The sequence below is a fragment of the Podarcis pityusensis genome, assembly GCF_964106645.2.
Source record: "Podarcis pityusensis genome assembly, chromosome: 1".
Taxonomy (NCBI): Eukaryota; Metazoa; Chordata; class Lepidosauria; order Squamata; family Lacertidae; genus Podarcis; species Podarcis pityusensis.
In genome coordinates this window covers 2,044,405-2,070,461 of record NC_138028.1, presented here as the reverse complement: position 1 = coordinate 2,070,461, position 26,057 = coordinate 2,044,405, and the positions used below count along the sequence as shown (strand labels likewise).

Sequence of the window (26,057 nt, the reverse complement as noted above, 5' to 3'; positions counted from 1 at the left end):
CAACAGGTAGATCACGATCTACTGGTAGATTGCGGGGTGTTCCTGGTAGATCTCTGGTCCCTCAGGGATATCCTTCCCCCCAAGATTAAGGTCCACTATTTGACTGCAGATTCAGGACCCTAAGCTGTGTTTGGTCTTTGTCCATGGAATTTTCTTGGCAGGGATACTGGAGTGGCTTGCCGGCTCCAGGTGGATCACGTTTGGTCAAAACTCTCAACTATGACCTGTCCATCTTGGTTGGCCCTACATGTCATAGCTCATAGCTTCTCTGAGTTATTCAAGCCCCTTCACCACGGCAAGGCAATGATCCATGGGCTGCAAGAAGATCAAACATCTCCATTCTGAAGGAAATCAGCCCTGAGTGCTCACTGGAAGGACAGATCCTGAAGCTGAGGCTCCAAGACTTTGGCCACCTCATGAGAAGAGAAGACTCCCTGGAAAAGACCCTGATGTTGGGAAAGATGGAGGGCACAAGGAGAAGGGGACGACAGAGGATGAGATGGTGGGACAGTGTTCTTGAAGCTACCAGCATGAGTTTGACCAAACTACGGGAGGAAGTGGAAGACAGGAGGGCCTGACGTGCTCTGGTCCAGGGGGTCACGAAGAGGCGGACACAACTAAACAACAAGCTGTGTTTTACACAATTGACTTTTTATTATGTTCTGTGTATATCGCAATGCTCATTCAGTTCCATTCATTCATAGATTAAGTTCCATTCATTCATTTGCTTGCTAAGAAAAGCTCAACAACTTTGATCCATCCATGGGTAGATCACTGCCAGTTTTTTTATACTGTGAGTAGATCGCAGTCTATTGGGAGTTGGACGTCCCTGTTTTAGGATGAGGTAGTTGCTCCTGCAGCTCCACTACCTTAGGGATGGGAGAGATAATCGATCCATTTCACACTGAAAGGCATATCTATGTAATTCGTACTTTCTGAGATGATGTGCCAGCTGAAACAGAGGCAAATTTCCAAATTTTCTCCTCTCTGAATTTTGCACTGCATTTCCCCAGCCTGGTAATGTGCACAGAAATGCATATATTTGCATAGAAATGCACATATTAGTGAAACTGCCAAAATGAGAAGTGTCTGTTAGGGGAAATTGCTTTGCATTTTCTCCTCTCGACAAATCTGCGGAGTAAGCCGGTCTCAGAGGCAGTAACTGGCTTAAAGTCCTGCAGTGAGCTGCAAGGCTGAGGCTGAATTCGAACCCGGGTCTCTCTCAGGTCGTAGCCCAGTGCTCTATCCACCACCCTGCACTGGTTTGCCACCGTCTCTCCCACCCATTCGGTGCCAGAACTTTCAGAAGGGACAGCGGAAGAATCACTGTGAGCTGCATCTCCCCCCACCTACATTTCCAGATTCTCTTTTCGCTGCCGTTCCCTGACATTCAAATAACTAACCAGCATGTTGGATTTGTTTCTGTGCTCCTGTCACTCACAGGGGAGGTGAGCTTTGTTTGCCAGCCCACCCGTTCCGCCCTGGCCGCCACACTGAGAACAATATGAATATTGCGCCATTCAAGGTCCGCCATTAATGATAGCTTCCCTGAAAGCCACAAAGTTTGGCGACAAAGCGAGTGTCGCTCAGCGCTGTCCCCCCACAATTTGGGTTCATTTGGAGTCAGGAGAATGCCAAAAAAAGGAGAGAGAAAGTGCATTCCTCAGCAAATGAGAAGTAATTGTGTTAGCAAACACGGAGAGGGCGATCTTGAATAATTGACTACGTTTTTCCCGTGGAAAATTACACAGGAAGCAAATCGCTGATTATTCTTCTTAGAGAAAGGAATGGGGTGGGGGAATAAAGGCAGTGCAGCTGAATCAAAGTGTTCTTTCAAAAGGGGTTTTGCTGAGTAAAATTTCAGACCAGGGTAGCACTCCAGTGCTCAGATCCATAACGGGCTCAGATCCATAAAGGTGGAAAGGTCAGCACTGGAGCCATTTTCATGGGCATCCAATGCAGGTGACTGGGGGAAGATTTGGGTCAAACAAAAGGAAGTCCTTCATGCAGTGCATAGCCAAACTTTGGAACTCCCTGCCACAGGAGACAGTGGCAGCCACCAACCTAAAGTAAAGGTAAAGGGACCCCTGACCATTAGGTCCAGTCGTGGCCGACTCTGGGGTTGCGGCGCTCATCTCGCTCTATAGGCCAAGGGAGCCAGCGTTTGTCCACAGACAATTTTTCTGGGTCGTGTGCCCAGCAGGACTAAGCCACTTCTGGCAAACCAGAGCAGCGCACGGAAATGCCGTTTACCTTCCTGCCGGAGTGGTACCTATTTATCTACTTGCACTTTGACGTGCTTTCAAACTGCTAGGTTGGCAGGAGCAGGGACCAAGCAACGGGAGCTCACCCCATCACGGGGATTCAAACTGCCAACCTTCTGATAGGCAAGCCCTGGGCTCTGTGGTTTAACCCACAGCGCCACCCGCGTCCCAGCCACCAACCTAGATGGCTTTAAAAGAGGATTGGACTGATTCATGGAGGAGAAAAGGGCTATCGGTGGCTCCAACCAGGATGAAGTCTATGTTCTGCCTTCAGAGCTGGAGGCAGGAATGCTTCTGAATACCCGTTTCTGGAAACCACAGGAGGAGAGGTTGTTCCTGTGCTCAGACTCTTCCTTTGGATTTCCACAGGCGTCTGGGTGGCCACCTTGAGAACAGGAAGCTGTGGCATCTATGGCACCATTTGAATGGCCTCAGTGTAAAATAAAATAAAAAAACAAGGAAAATAGATATGAAAAGGTGAAAGATATTATAAGATAACATAAAAAGAACAAAGTAATAATTACCATATTTTTTCGCTCCATAAGACGCACCTGACCATAAGACACACCTAGTTTTTAGAGGAGGAAAATAAGAAAAGAAATATTCTGAACGAAACAGTGGATGTATGATTTTTGTGGTTCATGCTGTGGCCACAGACATGTGATTTGACGGTGAATTTGGGGTGACCCAATTCAAAAATCCTGAGGATCCATGTGGATCTGTGGTTTGTAACCATGTTTTTGCACCATTGTGGCCCCACGCAACAGTGGGTGCATGATTTTTTTGGTGCAGGCTGTAGCCATGGACATGCTATGTGATCTGATGGTGAATTTGGGGTGACCCAATGCAAAAATCCTGAGGATCCATGGGCTTTTACCTCGCCCCTTCCAGGCAGCCTCCTTTATCGCTAGCGTCCCTTATCTCCCTCTCAATCCCTTACTGATCAGCTGTTTCCTTTCAACACTCCCTTCCCTCTTGTTTGCCTTAGTGTCTTTCCCTTAGCTGGAGCAGTTTTTTGCTCCTCCTTTTCTTCTATTTTTCTCTCCTTATTGCTTTAGTCTTCCTGTTTCCCCCCTTTGCAAGTTTGCTGTCTTTACCTCCCCCCTCCCAGGCAGCCTCCTTTATCTCTAGCGTCCCTTGTCTCTCTCCCCAGAAACTGTCAGCGGCTTTGTTTCAACACCCCTTTCCCTCTTTCAAAAAAAAAAAAAAAGAAAAAAGCATGATCTGCTTTTTGTCCCTGGGCAATTCGGCTCCAGGGACCACGCATTTGCTTCATAAGATGCACAGACATTTCCCCTTACTTTTTAGGAAGAAAAAAGTGTGTCTTGTGGCGCAAAAAATACAGTATATGTACAACAGATAGTAGAAATGGTAAATACACTGGGGGGGGGGGTATGACAGGAAGTCTTATGTACTTTAGTAAGAATGTATGGTGAAATGGACTAACTAAGATTGAACTGATTTTTATTTGTATACTTGGACATAATCATACACAGGAACGTTTTGTTATCAATTAATTTCAATAAAGCATGTGAAAGCTAAGAGAGAGAGAGAGAGAACAGGATGTTGGGCTAGATGGGCCACTGGCCAGATGTAGCAGGTTCTTCTTCTGAAGAGTTGCCTGGGAGAAGACAGAGAACCCGAGTGAATGAGATGGGCTGGAGAAAGGAAGCAGAGGTATTGCCTGCAAAGACCTCTTGGGCAAGCCACATATTTCTTTACACATTGCATAGTCAAACTATAGCACATACTTCCAGAGGAGGCTGGGATGGGTACCACCTTGGGCGGCCTTGAAATCAGGAACGTACAAATTTGTGGAGGGGAAGGCTGTTGGTGGCTAGAGTTTCTGGGAAGTTGCAGGAGGGGAGGGTTGCATTCACGATCAGATTTCAGGTTCTCCGCAGGCATCTGGGTAGCTGCCGAGAGAACAGCATGCTGAACCAGGTGGGCCATTGGCCTGATCCAGCAGGCTCTTCTTACCCTCTTATATGTTGTTTAGTCATTTAGTCGTGTCTGACTCTTTGTGACCCCCTGGACCAGAGCACGCCAGGCACTCCTGTCTTCCACTGCCTCCTGCAGTTTGGTCAAACTCATGCTGGTAGCTTCGAGAACACTGTCCCACCATCTCGTCCTCTGTCGTCCCCTTCTCCTTGTGCCCTCCATCTTTCCCAACATCAGGGTCTTTTCCAGGGAGTCTTCTCTTCTCATGAGGTGGCCAAAGTCTTGGAGCCTCAGCTTCAGGATCTGCCCTTCCCGTGAGCACTCAGGGCTGATTTCCTTCAGAATGGAGAGGTTGGATCTTCTTGCAGTCCATGGGGCTCTCAAGAGTCTCCTCCAGCACCATAATTCAAAAGCATCCATTCTTCGGCGATCAGCCTTCTTTATGGTCCAGCTCTCACTTCCATACATCACTACTGGGAAAACCAGAGCTTTAATTATACGGACCTTTGTTGGCAAGGTGATGTCTCTGCTTTGCTTTTTAAGATGCTGACCCTCTTATATACACATTGCTTTTCAAACCTATTTCCATGAAACACAACAGGGATGGGGAATCTGTGGCCTTCCAGATGTTTTTGGATTACAGCCCCCACCCTGCTAGACCATTGGCTATGGTTCCTGGGCCTAATGTGAGTTGGCATTTAACAACATCGAGTGGGAGCAAACGTTCCCCTATCCCTGAAGTAGGATGCAGAAGAACAAATGGGTTCCAGATATTCAGATCCGAGATCTTCCCTTCTTCTGTAGCCTTGGAGTCACATTACATCATTTATCTTTGTAATTATTTTATTATATTTTATTTATAAAATTCCTACGCCTTTGCAGGAACTTATTTATTTATTAAATCTCCTCCGACGTATCAGCAAGAGTCGGGCAGAGTGCCAGGATTTCCTTCCCCATTCCCTCCATCTCAGAAGTTGTTTTACTGAAACATGAATATACGCTTACAAAATAAACCCACTTGAACCGGAGGCGAAATGTTCGTTGTAATGCATTTATGTCATACGAGTATTTATGTAATGCCTTTCACTCTACAGAAATAAGGCCAGTGCAAAGTTAATATAAAAAAACTGGACAAAATTAAACTGACAAAACATAAAAAATGCAACATCAGAAATCCTGTTTTCTGTAGGTGGTTTTGTATGCACACCATTTAGATGTATGAAAAATTGAGGTCTTGAATAAATAAATGTAAATGCCTTAAATAAAACGAACTGAGGATGCAATTTAAGTGGATTTGGAAAGATAATTAGAGGGGGCAGAGAATCAGCCGCAAATTTCTCATCAGCATGTGCAGAAATTAATTAATTTTAGGATCTTCTCTCTCCTTCCCTTCTAGCCCCGATGAATCCTCACCTACGTAAGTATTTGCAATACCTGGTTTCTGCATTAATTAGAATGAAATGTCAATAAAAATAATCTATGGTATGCTTAGGGAAGTTGCTTGCTTCTCTGTTTGCTAAGCAATTTGGACACTTCTTCAGATGTCATGACCCAATTTTGCATGGTTGCCTCCTTAGATCAAGGGAGCAGCTTTTTGCCTATGTTGGGATGTGGTTGGGTGCCATTTTGAATCAAGATGGCAGACCGAACTTTTCAAAGCAGCACTGATTTTAACCAAATTTTGCATGATGGTTCTTGAGATCATGGGAACAGGTTTTCGTCTATGTTGGGATACAGTTAGATGCTGAACGGAACCTCTCTATAACATTGTATTTTAATATTCTGTTGGAAGCTGCCCAGATATTCTGGGAAACCCAGCCAGATGGGTGGGGTATAATTATTATTATTATTATTATTATTATTATTATTATTCCCAAACAATGCTGGCTATGAGCCTGCTATTTATTGATGCAAGGAGGAATGTGACATAGCACTAAGGAGATCCCTCCATAAATGCAAAGATTTGTGCTTGCCTCATGGAACAATCTTACTCTCCTCCTTCTGCCCTGGGGTTATTTTGAGGGCAAGGGAAGAGAAGCAGAGCCAGCCTACTCCCTAGGATCCTAGGTGCAGTCTCTTAATTTCTTTTTTTGCTCCCAGCTTTTAAAAGCACTACTACAGAGTTCGGTGCAACCTACAGCCTGATCCCATGCATGTTTACCTAGCTGTAAGTCCTCCTGCATTCGATGGTTTTTGCAGCCCGATCCCAGGCAGGTTTTCTCAGAAGTCCCATTGAATTCGGACGAAGTTTCAGCTAAACCTACCTAGGGATGTTCTGCTCTGCTTTACAACCTCCACCCCATGCCCCACTTCCTTCCACCGCTGCTCCTTCCTGCCCCCACCAAGAAATCTTCTACCTCAGGCATGTCCAACCGGTCAATTGCGATCTACCGGTTGATCCCTGGGTGCCCCTGGTCAATCCTGGTCGACTGCATGAACCAGATTGATTGCCCAACAACAATCAATTGTTGGAAAGCTCAACAACTTTGGTCAATCTAATGCCATTTTTTTTTATAGTGGGAGTAGATCGCAGTCTCTTGGGAGCTGGGCATACCTGTTCTCTGTGTTCCTGCATGCAGGCAAAAGCTTTGCTTGACCTCCCAGGCTGTCTACTCCTAGAGGTTGCCAGGGCTAAGGTCCAAAGTGGAGCCTTGTCTCAGGGTTGTCCGCATTCAGCCTTCTTGAGAAGATGAGCTCCAAACGCTACACGGTTGTTGAAATCCTCTTTTTTTCATGCGAATGCGGTGTCCGTCTGTTGGCAGGAGAATTCCACTGCGGCTTTGAAGACGGCAACATTTGTTTGTTCACCCAAGACGAGAAGGACAACTTTGACTGGACGAGGCAAAACATTATCCTCCGGGACACCAAGTACACCCCAAACACAGGGCCCAGCGCTGACCGGTCAGGATCCAAGGAAGGTAAAGTTCATATCTCGGCCTAAAGCTCAGGTTGGCTTTTGACCAAACACAAGAACTCCTTCACTCTTCCATTTGTAATGTCTTGGGTATCCTGGGTGATGAACTCTGTTGGGAGAGACACTAAGGGAATGTGTCCCTTGAGCATCTTTATTTTATTTATTTTATTTTATTTTATTTCTATACCGCCCTATACCTGGAGGTCTCAGGGTGGTTCACAACAAGACAACAGCATATAAAATCAAACCAAAATCAATAACCCAATAAACACCCTTCCCAAAAAAGTGCCACTTTCTAAAAGAGTGTTGGATGTCAATAAGATCAACCAAAGGCCTGGTTAAAAAGGAACATTTTTGCCTGGCGCCTAAAGGTGTATAATGAAGGCGCCAGGCGAACTTCCCTGGGGAGAGCATTGCACAGACGGGGAGCCACTGCAGAGAAGGCCATGTTCTCATGTTGCCACCCTTCGGACCTCTCGGGGAGGGAAACGAAGAGGGGCCTCAAACCGTCTTGCTCTGGTGAGCAACCTGGCCATTGAATTCTGCACCAGCTGAAGTTTCCGAACCGCCTTCAGGGGCAGCCCTACATATAACATATTGCAGTAATCTAACCTTGAGGTTATCTTATGTGCTGGACATCTCTGGGAAGGATGCTACCATTTGAGCCAGGAACTTTTAAGTCTAATATGTCCTGATTGCACATTCATAGGAAGTTGCAATTGGCCTTTGGGACCTGAGAGGTGAGGGGGTGACAGGGGGACCCTGGAAGTGGCAATTTAAAACTCCTGCTAAGTGACTCTAAACTAGACATTGGGAATCTGGCGTCATTTCATGCTCACCCATCATGTTAAGAATTTATCGAAAATTGACATACAGTGGTACCTCAGGTTAAGTACTTAATTCGTTCCGGAGGTCCGTTCTTAACCTGAAACTGTTCTTAACCTGAAGCACCACTTTAGCTAATGGGGTCTCCCGCTGCTGCCGCACCGCTGGAGCACGATTTCTGTTCTCATCCTGAAGCAAAGTTCTTAACCTGAAGCACTATTTCTGGGTTAGCGGAGTCTGTAACCTGAAGCATATGTAACCTGAGGTACCACTGTAGTTGTTAAATGTGGCCTCTAAGACCCTTGCTAAATCATCATCATCACTTTTAATTTGTATACCACCTTTCTATCTTACAATACTCAAGGCAGTTTACAAGCTGAAGAAACAAAGAATGTACACCTTATAACAATCTAATGCGATACAAAAAATGTGATAATAAAACATAGCTTTAAAATAAGCAACCTACATCAAATAAAGCAACATTCAACAATCATTAGAATAGTGTAGAATAATAATATCAGCATATAAAAATTAAAGAGAAACCCACTATAAATAAATAAATTACAATAAATAAATAAATTACAATAAATAATTTCAAAACTACAATCAATAAAACAACGGCCAGCCACAGTGCATAAAATAATACAATACAAATTGAGAAGCAGAGACTGGAGGGTGGGGAAGGAGGCCTTGCCTGATGGAGTCTCTTTCAGGCCTTGGAAAGCTGGTAACATTGGATCAAATTCATCAGTTTTGTTAAATCAATTCAATCAGAGTTTCCCAAACTTGGGTCTCCAGCTGTTTTTGGACCACAACTCCCATCATGCCTAGCTAACAGGACCAGTGGTAAAGGAATGATGGGAATTGTAGTCCAAAAGCAGCTGGAGACCCAAGTTTGAGAAAGCCTGAATTAAACTGAATAGTTTCAACTGGATTTTGAATATATGTGCAATTAATTGCTACCGTTTTGAATTCCATTGCATTGCCAGCTTCCTTTGTGGGTCATGCAAAGAGCTATTCTGAATAATGCTTTTTATAGGGAAGGGGGGCACTGGGGTGACTTTATGGAAGGAAGAGGGCGGTGCCCCCCCCAAAAGTTTGGGAACCGCTGATTTACCTGCTTATGATCCACGCAACATTCACCGCCAGGCTTGACTACTGTAATTCGCTCTGCGCGGGGCTGCCCTTGAAGCTGTCCCAGAAACTCCAGCGGGTGCAGAATGCTGCAGCGAGGCTCCTCACGGGGTCCCTGCCATGGGAGCATATTCACCCAGTGCTTTTCCAGCTGCACTGGCTCCCGGTGGAGTACAGGGTCAGGTTCAAGGTGCTGGTTTTGACCTTTAAAGCCATTCACGGCCTAGGACCCTCGCACCTACGGGACCGCCTCTCCTGGTATGCCCCACGGAGGACCTTAAGGTCCATATATAGCAACACCCTAGAGGTCCCTAAGGAAGTCAGATTAACCTCAACCAGAGCCAGGGCCTTTTCAACACTGGCCCCGGCCTGGTGGAACGCTCTGCCTCATGAGACCAGGGCCCTGCAGGATCTGATTTCTTTCCACAGGGCCTGTAAGACAGAGACGTTCCGCCTGGCCTTTGGCTTGGAGCCAATTTGATTCCCTCCCCCTCTTTCTTTTTCCTTTCTCCTCCTATGAAGAGGCTGCATCCTAATGTTTTAATGTTGGAATTTAAACTTTTTAAATTGTATTTTAATCAACTTGTTTTTATTATTGGTTGTTAGCTGCCCTGAGCCCGGTCTTGGCTGGGGAGGGTGGGGTATAAATAAATAAAATATTATTATTATTATTATGGTCTACAGCCTGGGCAGAAGGAGAAGCTCCTTTCGTGGGTTCGGTTGGCTGCTGTCATCTTGCCTCTTGACCTTGCTGTTTCCTCTTTGCAGGGTTCTTCATGTACATTGAAGCCTCCAGTCCCAGGAAGGAAGGAGACCGGGCCAGACTGACCAGTCCTCTTTTCAGCATCCCCCCCAAAAACCCCTACGGAGCCACCAACACGGCATACTGCTTCAGCTTCTATTACAACATGTACGGACAACACATAGGTGAGCTGATTCTGCCGCTCGTGTTACTTTCACTGCTGTCCCGAGATTGTATTGTTGTTTAGTCATTTAGTCATGTCTGACTCTTCGTGACCCCCTGGACCAGAGCACGCCAGGCACTCCTGCCTTCCACTGCCTCCCGCAGTTTGGTCAAACCCATGCTGGTATCTTCTATAACACTGTCCAACCATCTTTCCCAGCATCAGGGTCTTTTCCAGGGAGTCTCCTCTTCTCAGGAGGTGGCCAAAGTACTGGAGCCTCAGCTTCAGGATCTGTCCTTCCAGTGAGCACTCAGGGCTGATTTCCTTAAGAATGGAGAGGTTGGATCTTCTTGCAGTCCATGGGACTCTCAAGAGTCTCCTCCAGCACCATAATTCAAAAGCATCCATTCTTCAGCGACCAGCCTTCTTTATGGTCCAGCTCTCACTTCCATACATCACTACTGGGAAAACCATAGCTTTAACTATACGGACCTTTGTTGGAAAGATGACGTCTCTGCTTTTTAAGATGCTGTCTAGGTTTGTCATTGCTTTTCTCCCAAGAAGCAGGCGTCTTTTAATTTCGTGACTGCTGTCACCATCTGCAGTGATCATGGAGCCCAAGAAAGTAAAATCTCTCACTGTCTCCATTTCTTCCCCTTCTATTTGCCAGGAGGTGATGGGACCAGTGGCCATGATCTTCGTTTTTTTGATGTTGAGCTTCAGACCATATTTTGCGCTTTCGTCTTTCACCCTCAATAAAAGGTTCTTTAATTCCTCCTCACTTTCTGCCATCAAAATTGTGTCATTTGCATAACTGAGGTTGTTGATATTTCTTCCGGCAATCTTAATTCCAGTTTGGGATTCATCCAGTCCAGCCTTTCGCATGATGAATTCTGCATATAAGTTAAATAACACATAGCTGATTCCGCCACTCGTGTTAATTTCACTGCTGTCACGAGATACGTTTGCCCAGATCTTCCGATTGATGTTGAATGTTCTCTGGGCAGGGAAGATTCCTCTCCTCCTCTCCTCTTCTCCCCTACCTTTGACCTTTATTCTGTCCTTCATCTCCAGCGCCTGGTCTTTGGGGATGAGCTGAGACTGCTTAGCAAACATTGCTACTGGCCTTGCCCTTTTCAACATCTCTTGCTTGACCTCCAGAGAGAATTCAGATGTGGAGAAGTTAGTGGAAGAGAGCTTTGGCTTAGCCAAATGCCCCAGGGAGGTCCATTGTCTCTCACCACGGCCAGCCTTTATTCTTAATGTTCCCAGGCATCCCATTACATCTCAGCCGTTAGATCATAGGATCACAGAAGCGTAGAGTTGAAAGGAAGTTGTGCAGATTTATTTTATGTTATTTTATTTATGTAAAAAAATCTGTACTGCTGTATCATTAAATAGATGTGTATATATCAAAGCTGTTTACAACAAAAGTACAATAGAAACCATATAAAGAGTTAAAATCTGGCATCAGTCAACTACTGAGTGAAGGTTGTATTCATAACTACCTGGCAAAATAGAAAGGTTTTCAGCAGGCATTTAAAAGCTGGCACAGAAGGCACAGTGGCAGGGAGTTCCACAGGACTGTACTAGTTTCTTATTGCTACCAAGTGAGCCTCTCCAGCTCAGGGAATGACCAACAAAACTCGTGCAGATGATCTCAGAGATCGAGTTGGGATTGAAGGGTTCAGTCGATCCCTGAGAGACCCCGGACATAAATTGTTCCGGGCTTTGGGAATTAATCCAAGGACTTCGAACCCAGGTCTGTACTGGATGTGCAACTGGTGCAGCTGTTTTAACCACGGTGTGCTGTGTTCATCAGCAACCCATCAACATTCTGCACCAGCTGGAGTCTCCAAACCAGACCCAGCCTCTGGCCCTGCTGGGCACAAGTAGCAGGTAGCCTTCAGAAGGTCACCCAGATACGAATATGGCCCTCGGGCCTGAAAAGCACTCCCTGCACCTCTTTCTGGGACATGAAGCCACAGGTCTGGCTGTGGATTCCTTCCGCCAGTGCCCACATTGCAAGTCTTGGCCGACTGACTGCCTCCGTCTTTCATCGCTGCCTGGGATTATTCGTCATCGAAAATCTTCCAGCCGGAATCTGTTCCAAAGGATTTTGGAGACTGTTAAATTAGGGTAATGGATCTGGAAGAGGGCAGGGAGCTTGCTGAGATGAATTGACATCTGCCATACAAAAGGTTCCCCCCTGAGTCTGGGGAAAAGGTCTGGGAGCCTGAGCATCTCGAGCGCCATTTGTCCGAGCGCCCCAGCGTCTTAAAACCTTCTTAAGCTCTTTGCGGAGATCAAACGGGGCTGCCTGGCAACATCCATATGCATGAAAGCTCTGCTCCTTATTAGAGCAGGAATGAAAGGCCTCGCCGGGCAGACACGAGTTGGGGGGATAAGCTCCTTTCAAACTTCTCTGGGGTTACTCTTCCGCAAAGTCACCAAGTCAGTTGGAACAAGCTTCTGAGGCCTTCACCAAGTGCCCTCGGAGGTTTGAGGTCTGAATAAGGCAGGTGCTGTTGTTGTTGTTTAGTCGTGTCTGACTCTTCGTGACCCCCTGGACCAGAGCACGCCAGGCACTCCTGTCTTCCCCTGGCTCCCGCAGTTTGGTCAAACTCATGCTGGTAGCTTCGAGAACACTGTCCCACCATCTCGTCCTCTGTCGTCCCCTTCTCCTTGTGCTCTCCATCTTTCCCAACATCAGGGTCTTTTGCAGGGAGTCTTCTCTTCTCCTGAGGTGGCCAAAGTCTTGGAGCCTCAGCTTCAGGATCTGTCCTTCCAGTGAGCACTCAGGGCTGATTTCCTTCAGAATGGATCGGTTTGATCTTCTTGCAGTCCGTGGGACTCTCAAGAGTCTCCTCCAGCACCATAATTTAAAAGCATCAATTCTTCGGCGATCAGCCTTCTTTATGGTCCAGCTCTCACTTCCATACATCACTACTGGGAAAACCATAGCTTGAACTATACGGACCTTTGTCGGCAAGGTGATGTCTTCTTTTTAAGATGCTGTCTAGGTTTGTCACTGCTTTTCTCCCAAGAAGCAGGCGTCTTCTTGCATGTCTTCAAATCACTGCTGATGCATTTGCGAAGCTAAGCAGGGTGTGGTGTGGTTTCAGATTGGATGAGGAGAACTGTGTGTTGAGATTCCTGCATTGCATAGGGTTGGACTAGATGCCTCTGGGGGTCCCGTCTGTGATTCTGTGAGTCTGTGATTCAAGAGCTCTGGCTCAGCGGCCCATTTCAGGTTTCTCTTGCGGCATCCCATCACCCAACATCTCACAACCTCCTAACCTTTGCCTTCTGCTGTGTGTCTTTGCTTCCCCCCCAAAGGAACCTTGAATGTCTACCTGCGGTTAAAGAACCAGGCTTCCATAGAAAACCCCTTCTGGTCATCGAGCGGCAACAAAGGGCAGCATTGGTCTCAGGCCCGAGTGAATATACACCCAAACACTTCGTTCCAGGTAAGATGGTTGTCTTAGAGGAGGCAGAAAGGAGGGTCAGGGGGCTGTAGTCTCACATGTAACCCCCGTTTTCTTGGTTTCCTCCTTTGTAAAAACTGACCTGTCATGCACAAAGCACAAGCAACATGCCTAAGGTGTGCACAATTCCACTCAATCCCAACTAAAATGATATGAAACGCAATAAAAACGATCACAATTATACTGCAAAGAAAAACATAGCAGCGGTTCATAGCAGCAAGGAGGTTCCTCTAATATTTTTTTAAAAAAAAAAATCTGTTATGCATGAATGTGCACTCATGGGAGCAAGCACACTGCCAGCAAAAAGCTCATAAATCGCTTTTGGTATTTTGAAGTTTTTTGGGGTTTGGGGGGCAGGATCCAAAATAGGGTGGAACAAAAGAGAAAAATCTCCAGGCAGGAATCGTCACCCATAACTAGACTGAGCTTTGGGTGTCTCATATTGCAAGTGCTAGAACAGGGGTCAGCAAACTTACCGCGCCTCGGGCCAGTGTCTTCAGCGCTGATCGCGCGGCGGGCCAGAGGGCGGGGGAGCGCATGCCCATACACATGTCCACATGCTATTTTTGGCGCACTTCCGGGTCGGAGAGCACTGGAAATCGCTTGTACGCATGTGCACAGGCCTCCTCCGACCCGGATGTGCACTGGAAATAATGCTTGTGCATGCGCACAACGCTTGCACATGCGCACAAGCTATTTCCGGTGCTCCTCTGACCCGGAAGTGGGCAGCCGTGCAGCGCAGCACTGGTAAGAGCGGGCAGCGGGCGGTGGGGGTCTCTGCGGGCCTGATAAACGAGTCCCTCGGGCCTTATCCAGACCACAGGACTCAGTTTGGGGACCCCTGTGCTAGAGACACAGGCATCCCACTGAGATTCTGCAAGTGTCCAGTTCTTTCCTCCAATTTAACAAACCGAAGCTCCAATCTGATTATCGCCATAAGCAGCCCATGAGATTATTGACTTGAATGTAATCTGCCCTGAGAACCTTGGACGAAAGGTCCTCTAGAATCATAGGACTGAGGAGTTGGAAGGGACCTGCGGGTCATCTAATCCAGCAACTCCCCCTGCAATGCAGGAATCACATATCATAGAACTGTAGATTTGGAAGGGTCCCCAGGGGTCATCTAGTCCAACCCCCTGCAATGCAGGAATCTCAGCTAAAGCAACCCTGACAGATGGCCATCATATTAGTAAATCCCCATAGCCATCTGTTACAAGCCTACCCACTTGCCAGGGAGCTCTGAATACCAATTGCTGGGAATAAAGCATGGAGGAGTGATCTCGCACTCAGGTCCTTCTGGCAGGCTTCCCATGGACACCTGCTTGGTCCCTGTGAGATCAGGCTGCAGACTAGATGGTCTCCCTTTGGCCCAATCCTTCTTCAGGACCCTCCTTATGTTCTCCTAAGTTAGTTGCTTCACCATTAGTGAGCCTTCCTTCTGAGTAATGGGATTGCATTGTCTGTGTCTAAATAGCCACCCAAGTCATGAGGACATTCCTGGGTGCTGAAGCTCAAATTTGGAATGACACGTCTTCCTTTGGGACCGTCATGGGCACAGGAGACTCGTGCTCCTGGTCTTAGATGTAACGTCCAAAGATGGATGAAATTCAGAGTCTTCTGAACTGGCAGATGGTGATTGAGGTCCAACATTCACAGTCGTCCAGTAGTTCCATTTATTATAATGTGTTACTCATCTCTTCGTTTGGGTTGCTGATCAAAGCATTTTTAATTTTTTTTTGCATATGATGACATTGCTGATTAAGCATCAATATTGGACTTTATATTGCCAGGCAAAGCATTCTCTCCCCTCTTGCATATGCATCTGAAAAGGTCTGAAGGTCTGGAGCATCTGCAGATGATTGGCAGGTGCTTCCTGAAATGGGTCAGGTGGCTGAATAGATCCGTTCTGGTTTCTTGCTCTTGGCTGATGAACAAAATTGATCCTTTTGTGTTAATGCACCTGCCAGAGCTACGAGGCTGGATTTCACGCGTTGCAGAGGAAATGAAGATTTGGCTGCTTTTGAGGGGCATCCCATGAAATTCAAGTTGTCCCTGTGGCGCACTCACAAACATGTTGCCTTTTCATAGATACCTCAAACTCAGTGGGGCTTGCATCTCAGTAGCCATGGTTAGAACTGAATTGCAAGTAGGGATATACAGTAATACAGCACTGATTTCCATTCTGAGACATATTTGTTGCGTGGTGCTCTGTTTCCGCTCTGCTGCGATTCGGCTTCTGACAAAACCTGCTCTTTTCCACCTTGCTCTCTCGCCTGTCGCCTTATTTCCCATGATTAATTACGCCATCAGTTGTGCAACTATTAGGCTGGTCCACCCCATTCATTTCAATGCAAAGGAAACACAATGCAAATTGCAGAGGAGGGAGGCAATAATCAATTGTGTGTCATTTGCAGAATGAAAACCACAATGAATACTGATAGGGGGACATTCAGACCAAGAGGGAAACTGCGTACAAGTATAGAGAGGGCAGGGAGATAGTGAATGTGAGTCCCATGGGGTTCTAGTCTATGCAGTGTTCCCCAAGAACTTTGCCATTCCCAAGATAACCCCCCCACACTGAAAAACCCCCAACCCCGGATGCATCTGTGATGTAAATAGCTTTTGCACAACTCATTGCTAACTCCAATGCCCTGTCCTTCTTACTTTCCCCATGAACAGGTCTAGCGAGAGTCTGTTTCAGTGGAATCATTCAACTTGTCCATTCACTCCTGGAGTTTCCTGCCTCCCTGGTTCCCCTGCCCCTCCTTTTCTTATTTTACAGCATAAAACAAATTTAGGGCCGTGAAAACGCTGAACAAATAAAGCCGAATAAATGTCAGCACAGCTGGAACTTTAAATTACTTTCTTTCCTTTTTTTGCAGCTCCTGGGCCAACCAAACTTTATTTTGCATTTCAGAGCCTAAATGGGAAGGGATGTAAACCTCCCAGTTAATTTTAAGTAGAGTGAATCAGAGTGAATCTCTGTCTGCAGTAAATGCTGTTGCTCCAGCACAGAAATTAAAGCTTTTTATAGGTTAATTCGCACACTGAAGTGCATCCAAGATTTATTTTATGCTTTCCAGGCCCACATATCATCGGCGAAGCATTTCTCATCTGAAGAGGGGATTATGAATGCTTTGCAGCAATCCCTGATTCTAAATGACCAGCTAAGGCAGGGATAAATTATAGCAAGAGCATTTCCTAGTATAAACTAGAATTTAACATTACTGGAGTGCTGTTTTGTATAGATGAAAAGAGTGCCAGTCCTTGCCCAAAGGACCTTCTAAGATCTCACTGCAGTCTCGCAGTCTGACAGTCTGACATAGCCCTTTTCTGAACCACCATAAGATATGCATTAACCACAAAGAATATAGAATCGTAGAGTTGGAATGAACCCCTGAGGGACATCTAGTACAACCACCACACTGCAGGAATCACAGCTAAAGAATCTCTGACAGATAGCCACCCAACCTCTGCTTAAAAACCTCCAAGGAAAGAGAGTCTACCACTTTCCCAGGTGTTCCATCCCATGGCAAGCAGCTCTTGCCATCAGAAAGTTTCCCCTAATGTTTAGTTGGAATCTCCTTTTCCTATCATTTGAATGCATTGATTCAGGTCCTCCCCTCTGGAGCACGAGAAAACAAGGTTTCTCCACCTTTCATGTAACAGCCCTGAGATATTTGAAGATGGCTCTCATTGAACCCCACCTATCCACAATTCAAGCTATTGGGCCAGATGACATGAGGGGTGCACATAGGGAGAAGGAAGATCAGCCATCCAGGTGATGGAGGAATATGACACACAGAAGCAGGACTGTCAGGACCCATGCTGTGTCCCTGGAGCTGCAAAATTGATTCCTTGCCCTTATCTCAGACACTGATTCGGAGCCAGAGGAGCAGAGACAGCAGTTGCCTCATGGTTTCAGTTGTCTCTATACTAATGCACAGAGTATGGGAAACAAGCAAGACGAATCCAAGCTTTTAATTCAGGATGGCAAATATGACCTGGTAGGCATTACTGAAACCTGGTGGGATAAAGCTCATGACTGAAATGTAAGAAACCAAGGGGTATAACCTGTTCAAAAGGAATAGACCAAACAGGAAGGGGGGAGGAGTAGCATTGCATGTAAAGGATGTGTACACTTATGAAGAAATCCATGACCTGGAGCATGGGAGGCAAATTGAGAGTATATGGGAGAAACCTGTAGGTGTGGGAAACAACTGTTTACTTACTGCGGGGGTCTGTTATTGAGCTCCAAGCCAGTCTGAAGACTTGGATGATGCCTTCTTTGCTTCTTCTTTTTTTAATTGTTTTTTTAATATACATCACAATTATCATTCTCCATCAGAGATGTACATAAAAAGAAAGAAAAAATACTTAAATGTTGAAAAAATAGTTAAATGTTGAAAATGAAATTAAATTACCATATTTTTCCATGTATAAGACTAGGTTTTTTCCCTTTAAAATAATGTCAAAAATTAGGGGGCGTCTTATACACAGATATACCCCCATTTTCTTAAATTTGAGTCCCTCCAAATAGGGGACATCTTATACATGGGGGTGTCTTATAGATGGAAAAATACAGTATATAGTAAAGTATTAAGGCTTCCCTCCACGTGGTCCTCTACAATTCTATATTAACTGCATATTGAATAACGTCTAGTTTATATTTATCCAATATATGCATAAGTTATGTCACCTTGCAGGAGTCATTCAAGGCCTGCCAAAAATTTCAGATGTTTACCATGATTTTTTAGGTATTGTCTGTATTTGTCCCATTCTGTGTTCAGTGTTTGGTCGTCATGATTCCTAACTTTCCCTGTTAGTCTTGCCATCTCAGCGTACTCAATTAGTTTTGCCTGCCATTCCATTTTTGTCGGTATATTGTCTCCTTTCCAACATTGGGCTACTAGTATTCTCACAGCTGTGGTTGCATACATAAATAACGTCCTCAAATCTTTCGGTATATCTACGTCTATAATACCTAGGAGAAAGGCTTCGGGATTTTTGGCTAAGGTTAACTAAAATAATTTAGTTTGTGGTAGATCATGTCCCAAAATTCCTTTATCTTTTTGCATTTCCACCACATATGGTACATAGTAAAGAAATGTAAAGAGACAGAAGGAACTGTGGATGATGCCTTCTTATAACAGATTACCGAACATTCAGAAAGGAGAGATATGGTAGCCATAGGAGATTCAACTGGCCCTGTATCTGTTGGAAGCAACTCTGCCTGCACGATCCCCTATTTCTGTTGCTCCTGCTGCACTGATAATCTTTTTCAGGTGCATCTCATGTGATCTCATTGCAGGTTGTTTTTGAAGGGATCCGTGGCAAGGGTATCGAAGGCGACATCGCCATCGACGACATCTCGATTGTGGAAGGCGAATGCACAAAAGAGGACTATGTGAACAATCGTAAGTGCCTCTTTGATCCACCCTCATCCTCGCAGCAGCGTTTCAGCCACAATCTGCTCCCAGGCCCCAGTGTAAATGTAATAATCTAAGTTCTTCTCTTACTCTCTTTCTTTTATTCAACTTATACTCCGCCCTATACCTGGAGGTCTCAGGGTGGTTCACAACAAGACAACAGCATATAAAATCAAACCAAAAGCAATAACCCAATAAACACCCTTCCAAAAAAAGTGCCACATTCTAAAAGGGTGTTGGATGTCAATAAGATCAACCAAAGGCCTGCTTAAAAAGGAACGTTTTTGCCTGGCGCCTAAAGCTGTATAATGAAGGTGCCAGGCGAACTTCCCTGGGGAGAGCGTTCCACAGATGGGGAGCCACTGCAGAGAAGACCCCGTTCTCATGTTGCCACCCTCCGGACCTCTCTAGGAGGAGGCAAACGAAGGAGGGCCTCAGGAGATGATCTCAGGGTCCGGGTGGGTTTATATGGGAAGAGGCGGTCCTTGAGGTATTGCAGTCCTGAGCCGTTTAAGGCTTTATAGGTCAAAACCAGCACTTTGAATTGGGCCCAGAAACTAATCAGTAGCCAGTTTAAGTTCAAACCCTTAAGCATAACCACAGGAGCCTCTTTCTAGACTGCATCCATGGAAATAAACAGGAGGATCTGGAAAATATTGTAAAACAACAAGAGCGACGATCCTGAAAATAAATGTGGCAAAAAGTTGACGTTTTGCAAAAAAAAAAAAAAAAAAAAGCAAAATGTATGAGCTATAATAAATGGGTAGAAACTGCAATTAATAAATGCTTTTATCTGGGATGGGAAGAAAAAACGGGCTTAGAGGAAGGCACAATAAATAAGCCATGATCAACAGGAGGGCTTGTTGCGTATTCTAAATATAAGCTACTACTAAGGAAAAGGTAAATTCAGTGGTGTAGCTTGGGAGGCACGGGGGCTGCAGCCCAGGGCGTACAATCTGGGGGGGGGGCACATACTAGGCAACCCCCGCAGAGGCACCCCTTGCGCCCTGTTGGCAGTGGGAGCTGGAGAGCTTGAAGGATGAAGATCCCCCTCTGTGTGTCCTGCCCCCACCTGGCACGCCCAGCCGCATCCCCCCCCCTTCCCAGGGTGAATCAAGACCCAAGGACAGAGAGAGGCTGTGCCACCCACTCTCCTGGACTGGGGTGTGTGAGGGCGCCCCTGTGCCGGTGCTGTAGCGGACTCCCTCCGTGTCGCGCCCCCTTTGGGGACTTGCCCCTTGCACCTGATCCAGGCCGTATTTAGATGTGCTCTGCCACTGAGTCAATTGCAATGGGTTACAGGGTTCGGCAAACTTTTTCCGCAGAGGGCCGGTCCACTGTCCCTCAGACCTTGTGGGGCGCCAGACTATATTTTGGAGAAAAAATCACCCCCACGACTCTCCCCTGTCTTCTCCGCAGCACCGGACGAGCCCCGGTGGCTGCTTACCTGGGCCTTGCGAGTGGCAGGGGCTGGCGGTGGTGGCAGCGGAGGGATGATGAGCGGTGCAAAAGGGCTGGCTCCGGAGAGGGTCTGCTCAAAATGGTGCTCAGCCAGCTTTGCCCGGCCCCCTTCCCCCTCTAGGCAGGGCAAGGAGAAGCCAGGAGGAGGGAGGGAGGAGGCAGCGCTGCGATGCATGTGAGGGAGAGAAATGGTGCAGCCCAAACGAACAGAATCCCCACGCTGATCCACGTGGCGATTCCCAGGCTGTCCGTGGGCTGGATCCAGAAGGCAATTGGGCCAGATCCGGCCCCTGGGCCTTAGTTTGCCAACCCATGGGTTATGCCTTAGTTTGCAGAAGATCAATATTTGTTTGTTTGTTTGTTTGTTTCCTGCCCTTCACCCTAAGGTCTCTGAGCAGGTTAAAGCGCTATAATTCAGCAGAGCATTAGAACATTAAAACGCTACGGGAGATTGCTCCCATTTCTCTGGTTCGCTCTCCCATGCACATCTCCTCGTATTACAGCATGAAATGTGTAAGAGGCTTAATGTCTCCTGACTGCTTCCTTTGGAACAGAAGACTTGCAAACGGGGAAGCAGCCCCTTAATCGCAATTTAAGTGGCTAACCGCTCTGTCCTTTTAGCCAAGGACGCTGCTCGTTTGTCATTAACCCCACGCGACATTCAGGCCAGCACTGAACTGAAGCTGTGGGTTGCTCATGAGGGTGAACTAGCCAGAAAGGAGGAGACAAATACAGTTCTGGTTAATGGCATTACGGAACAAGATGCACAACTGGAAAAATAGAATTGCTGGAAGGGACTGCGAGGGTCATGTAGTCCAAGCCCCTGCAGGGCTATCTTTAGCATATGCGGCACCGGGGCACAAAAAACTGCCCAGCACCCCCAATTTATGGGGGCAACTCAGAGCTGTTGAACTTTTCGGGGGTCACGTAACTCTCTCCCATGCTGCTGCAAGAGGAGAGCAACCCCCCCCCCAGAGGCTTGGGAGGGAAGCTGCGTGCCTTGTGTGAGCAGCTTGCAGGCGCTGGGTGGGCCTCTCCACGGCCCACCTATCCCAGGCACTCAGAAGGGCAGAGACGGCCAGCTGCCTCAGTGCCCACAGCAGAAACACCTGTGGTGCTCTGACGGGCTCTGCTCCACTCGGCAGCGGCTGGCCTGGCTCTTTGATCCCTGGACTCCAAATCTCGGCCCCGGACTCTCAGCCTGGCGCCCCTGAGAGTCCAGCGCCTGGCTGCCCCGCACCCCTAGTGCCTATGGGTAAGCCGGCCCTGATTTGTTAGCAACTGAACCTCCAGCTCATACCATTGAAAGGGGAGGAGGATAATGAATTTATCAAGCAAATTCTGCACTGAAAGACTATAGTTCTAGCAGTGATGGAAGGACAGTTTCATAGGAAAATGTGCTTTCTAGGAGGAATGCGTCTGAAATCTGGTCAGATTTTTGGGAGGGCAAAAAACTGCATCGAACTGGAAACAGGAAAGGGAGAATTCTGTCCGTCCATTGAATCCTCAGAGGCCTGCCTAACTCCAACTCTTGCTAACTCTCTTTCCCCTTCTCTCTTCAGATATACCTTCGGGCACAGTCAGGACTCTGCCACATATACGGATTTTCCCCGTTTTCCTTCTCATGTCTGTCTTAAGTCATCAGAGGTGACCTTATTCCGGCAGAGGCTACAGCAGACGAGGTGGGCATGAGGAAATGAGAACATTTTTAAAAAGAAACAAAAACTACCAAAGATTCCTCCACTGACTGACTCAAAAACGATTTTTTAAAAAATAAAAAAAGAAGAAGACAATGAAGAAGAAGAATCAAACATTAAAAAAAATATAAATATATATAAAAAAGGGAGCCTTGGGAGTTTATAAAAGACAAAAGAGATGGAGCGACAAAGGGGCTGCGGACGCCACAGTTTTCCACGTGGAAGTGAAGGAGAGAGACCTTCAGGTGCTTTTGTGGTTAATTAGAGACGAACAAACGAAACCAGAGAGAGAGAAAGAGAGAGACACACACACATACACACATACACACAGCATTCATTGGAAGAACTCTGTCAAAGAGCTATAGAATTCCTTGTTCAAAGCACAAAGTCATGGCTTGTTTTGTTTCAAATGAATAGCTCGCTTGTTGCCATGGAGGTCCTAATGACTTGCCAACGGAGAGATTTCGTGAAAGAGAGAGCGTGAAAGAAGGGGGAACGGAGGAGAGAACCCACTCCCTACACCTCACTGCAAAACAGGGTAGAAGATGAACCTCCATTTCTGTTCTTCCCCCTTCCACACGAGGTTTTTCCCCCCGCATCGAGTCCCACGCCGCCCTTTCAGGCCCCCTTTCCTCGCTACTGCCCTCGGGAAGGAGGACACGGCGGCACCCGAGCTCTTCTTGAAGACATTCTCGTTTCAGTTCCCCATGGCAAGGCTAGATCCACGGTATGCGGCCTCCTCGCTTTGCATGCATCGACGTAATTCCGGGAACGTTCGGACGTTCGGTGGTGACACGGGTCTGTCCAAAATTGGCTTGCGGCCGCTCGGACGCCATGCCCGGATGCCATCTTCCCCTGCCCCCAGGCCCTCGCACCCTCTGAGACCCCTTTCCTCCTCCTCCTCCTCCTCCTCCTTGCTCCGCCCCCTCCCCTCCCAAGTCCGGCCGGAGTCATCCGTTTGAACCAAGTGACGAAACCAAACTACCATCTTTTTTTCTAAAACGCCATGGAAACCAAGTGCCTTCAACAATAACAAGCCTGAGAAGTAGAAGAAAAACGTGGGGTGGGTGGGGAAACGGAATCACGGAGGGGAGAAGCTTGCAGGTTCGGGGGACGTTTGCAAAAACAAAAAACACTTCTCTTTTTTTCCCTAAAGAGCAAAAAAAAAATGTCAATCAATAAAAAGTCAATCGTAAACGCCGAAGAGGAATGGTAAAGAGCAAAAGCAGTGAGCTGCTTCAGGAGATGGATTGACTTGGAAGCCCCTTGCGGGCAGAGACCTTCCCGACAGCCATGGCCTTTCTACGTAGCGCCCGTGAGAAATTGGTGCCCGTTTGATCCTGGGGGAAACGGGGGCAGCCTTTGCTTTTCAGAGTACCATTTGAGGTTGGCTGGAGGAGTTGTAAAAGAAGGTGGTTCACACACACACAAACACACACAGAGACACACAAACACGGAGTTTTTCTTACTCTAACCTCTGCGCAAAACCAGATTGGTCCTTACATTTAGCGAGCTGAGGAAGCAGGGGGAGGTCAGCGGGGCGAGGGGAAGCAAACAAGACTCTTTGCGGCAAAATGCAAGCCCGCTGACCTGGTTTCATGTCAAAAACACGGAGAAGAGAAGTCCTCTGCCCTTTCATCAGACTCTTGTGCAAAATTGTGAAATATTATTTTATTATTTTAGCAAAATTTTAAGAAAAAAATACAGAAAAAAAAACCAACGGAAGCAAATCACTTTTACAAAAAAATAATAATAAAAGAAAAAAATAAAACCTGTACAAATTATTTCCAGTTACCTGGCTCCATCCCATACCTATAATCAGCCAATTTTTCCAATACACTGTAAATTCCCCCTTCTATACAAGTCGGTAATGGAAAAAAAAAATTGAAGACCTTTTTTCCTTAAATTATCTCAGCTTTTGACTTCATTAAAAAGAAAAAGAGTTTTGCCTAAGCAAGAGTTATTATAATTACTACGAATATTCTCCATTCTTTCAGAACCCTGGGGATGGAAAGGGGAGGGGGGAACCGTGTATGCAAATAATTCGGATATTAAAAGGAAGAAAATAAAAGTTCAATATTTGAAAACAGTAATATTTCAAAAAAAAAAAAAGCACAAAGAGACACAGGTAAACAATGAGGAGGCTTGATTTTATATTTTAAAAAACAATCTGTAGAAAAACGTTTGTGCCGATGATTCAGTCATTCAACTGAAAGAGATAATTTTACAACTATGTTCAATAAAGCTTATTTCCAGGTAAGGTATTGGTAAGTGGTGATTATGTTTGTTGAACACTCCAGCCACCCAGAGGTCCCCAGTTTCAGGAATAATAATAATAATAATAATAATAATAATAATAATAATAATGGTGAATGTTTCCACAAAGTGTGGGTGGCTAGACGACGACGATGATGATGGTGATGATGATGATGATGAGAATAACATTGTGTGCCACAAAACTGGGCTGTTGTCTTGCTTGCTTGGTGGCTGCCTAGCAACTGGAATTATAACAATCATCAGAAAAACACTATAATGATGTGGCTGGCTGTTGTTATAATAAAGTACTGGACTGCGTGCAATGTACTCACAACACACACACGCACACAACACAACACAGCCCTAATAAGAGAACTGACAGTAAGTTGCAGGAAACTAAATTCAGTTGTAAGTAAACCTTACCTAGGAACTAGAAGCAAAACTGGTGGGGGACAGTCTGAGACAAAGACAGCAAACTAAAAAGAAAAGAATGGGAATGAATGGGATATATGGGGACAGGATTCAAAAGAAACACAAGCGGAACAATTGCCAGCCAATTCCACCAAACGTTTTCTGAAACAGAACATCAAGTAAAGTCTAGTTCCGCCCCCATTTGCTGTGATTGGAGAGTGCTGAGTGAGGTCATAGCATTCTGGGCTTGCATCCCTCATTAGGCAAAGTCTAGCTCCGCCTCCAATTGCTATGATTGGAGAGTGTTGAGTGAGGTCGTAGCATTCTAGGCTAATCTTGCATCCCTCATTAGGCAAAGTCTAGCTCCGCCCCAATTGTTGTGATTGGAGAGTGTTGAGTGAGGTCATAGCATTCTAGGCTAATCTTGCATTCCTCAGGCAAAGTCTAGCTCCGCCCCAATTGCTGTGCTTGGATAGTGTTGGGTAATATCATTCTAGTCCTCCCCCAAGTCCTCTCCTCCCCCTGGTCTTCTCCTTTTGTGGTGTTGAGGGAGTTGGGTATGTTTAGCCTGGAAAAGAGGAGACTGAGAGGAGATACGAGAGCCATCTTCAAATATCTCAAGGGCTGTCCTGTGGAAGAAGGAGGAAGCTTGTTTTCTCCTGCTCCAGAGGGTAGGACTCGAACCCATGCCTTCAAGTTGTAAGAAAGGAGATTCTAACTAAACATCAGGAAGAACTTTCAGACAGTGAAAATGGAATGGACTCCCTTGGGAGATGGTGAACCTTTGTTCCTTGGAGGTTTTTATGTGGAGGATGGATGGACATCTGTCATGGATGCTTTAGTTGAGATTCCTGCATTGCAGAGGGTTGGACTAGATGACTCTTGGGGTCCCTTCCAACTCTGTAATTCTATGATTCTATGTAGTGACCGTCCTGAGGTGCAAACCTGGACAGTGTGTCTGGAGGTCCTGGGCTGCCCAGTTGACAAGACCCCTCCTCTCAGCCTCCCTGAGGCGATCCAAAAGAAATCGGAGCAAGACATTTGTCACCAGCTTGGCTGTAGGAGTTGTCAGAAGGAGGCAAACAAGGCATGATCCAATGGTCTTAGGGACTCCACTCTGGATTTGTGTAGGGTTTATATCTTAGTCTTTTCTTCTCCTGAAGATGTCCCACATGGTGGTGGCTATGGCTTGTTCCTTGGGGTTTACTCCTGAAGCCTTTCTCACTCATGTCCACAAGGTAGCCAAGGTTGAGGACCAGAGTTTTCCTTTCTCCTAGATGGGCTGGAGCTTGGGGGGGGGAGGCTTGTGATTCCTAGAACCCCCCATTTGAT

At 46.3% G+C, this 26,057-nt stretch overlaps 1 protein-coding gene across 2 annotated transcripts in view; it reads left to right on the top strand.

Moving 5' to 3' along the window:
* The window catches only part of MDGA2 (MAM domain containing glycosylphosphatidylinositol anchor 2), a 388,772-nt gene extending 364,761 nt beyond the window's left edge, over positions 1-24,011 (top strand). For both annotated transcript variants that reach the window (XM_081016731.1, XM_081016730.1), the window contains exons 12-17: positions 5,602-5,622; positions 6,968-7,123; positions 9,847-10,005; positions 13,323-13,453; positions 18,783-18,888; positions 21,924-24,011. In XM_081016731.1, the coding sequence (XP_080872857.1) occupies positions 5,602-5,622; positions 6,968-7,123; positions 9,847-10,005; positions 13,323-13,453; positions 18,783-18,888; positions 21,924-22,012 (662 nt within the window). In that variant the 3' untranslated portion in view covers positions 22,013-24,011. The remainder of the gene's footprint in view (positions 1-5,601; positions 5,623-6,967; positions 7,124-9,846; positions 10,006-13,322; positions 13,454-18,782; positions 18,889-21,923) is intronic.
* Positions 24,012-26,057: the final 2,046 nt, after the last annotated feature.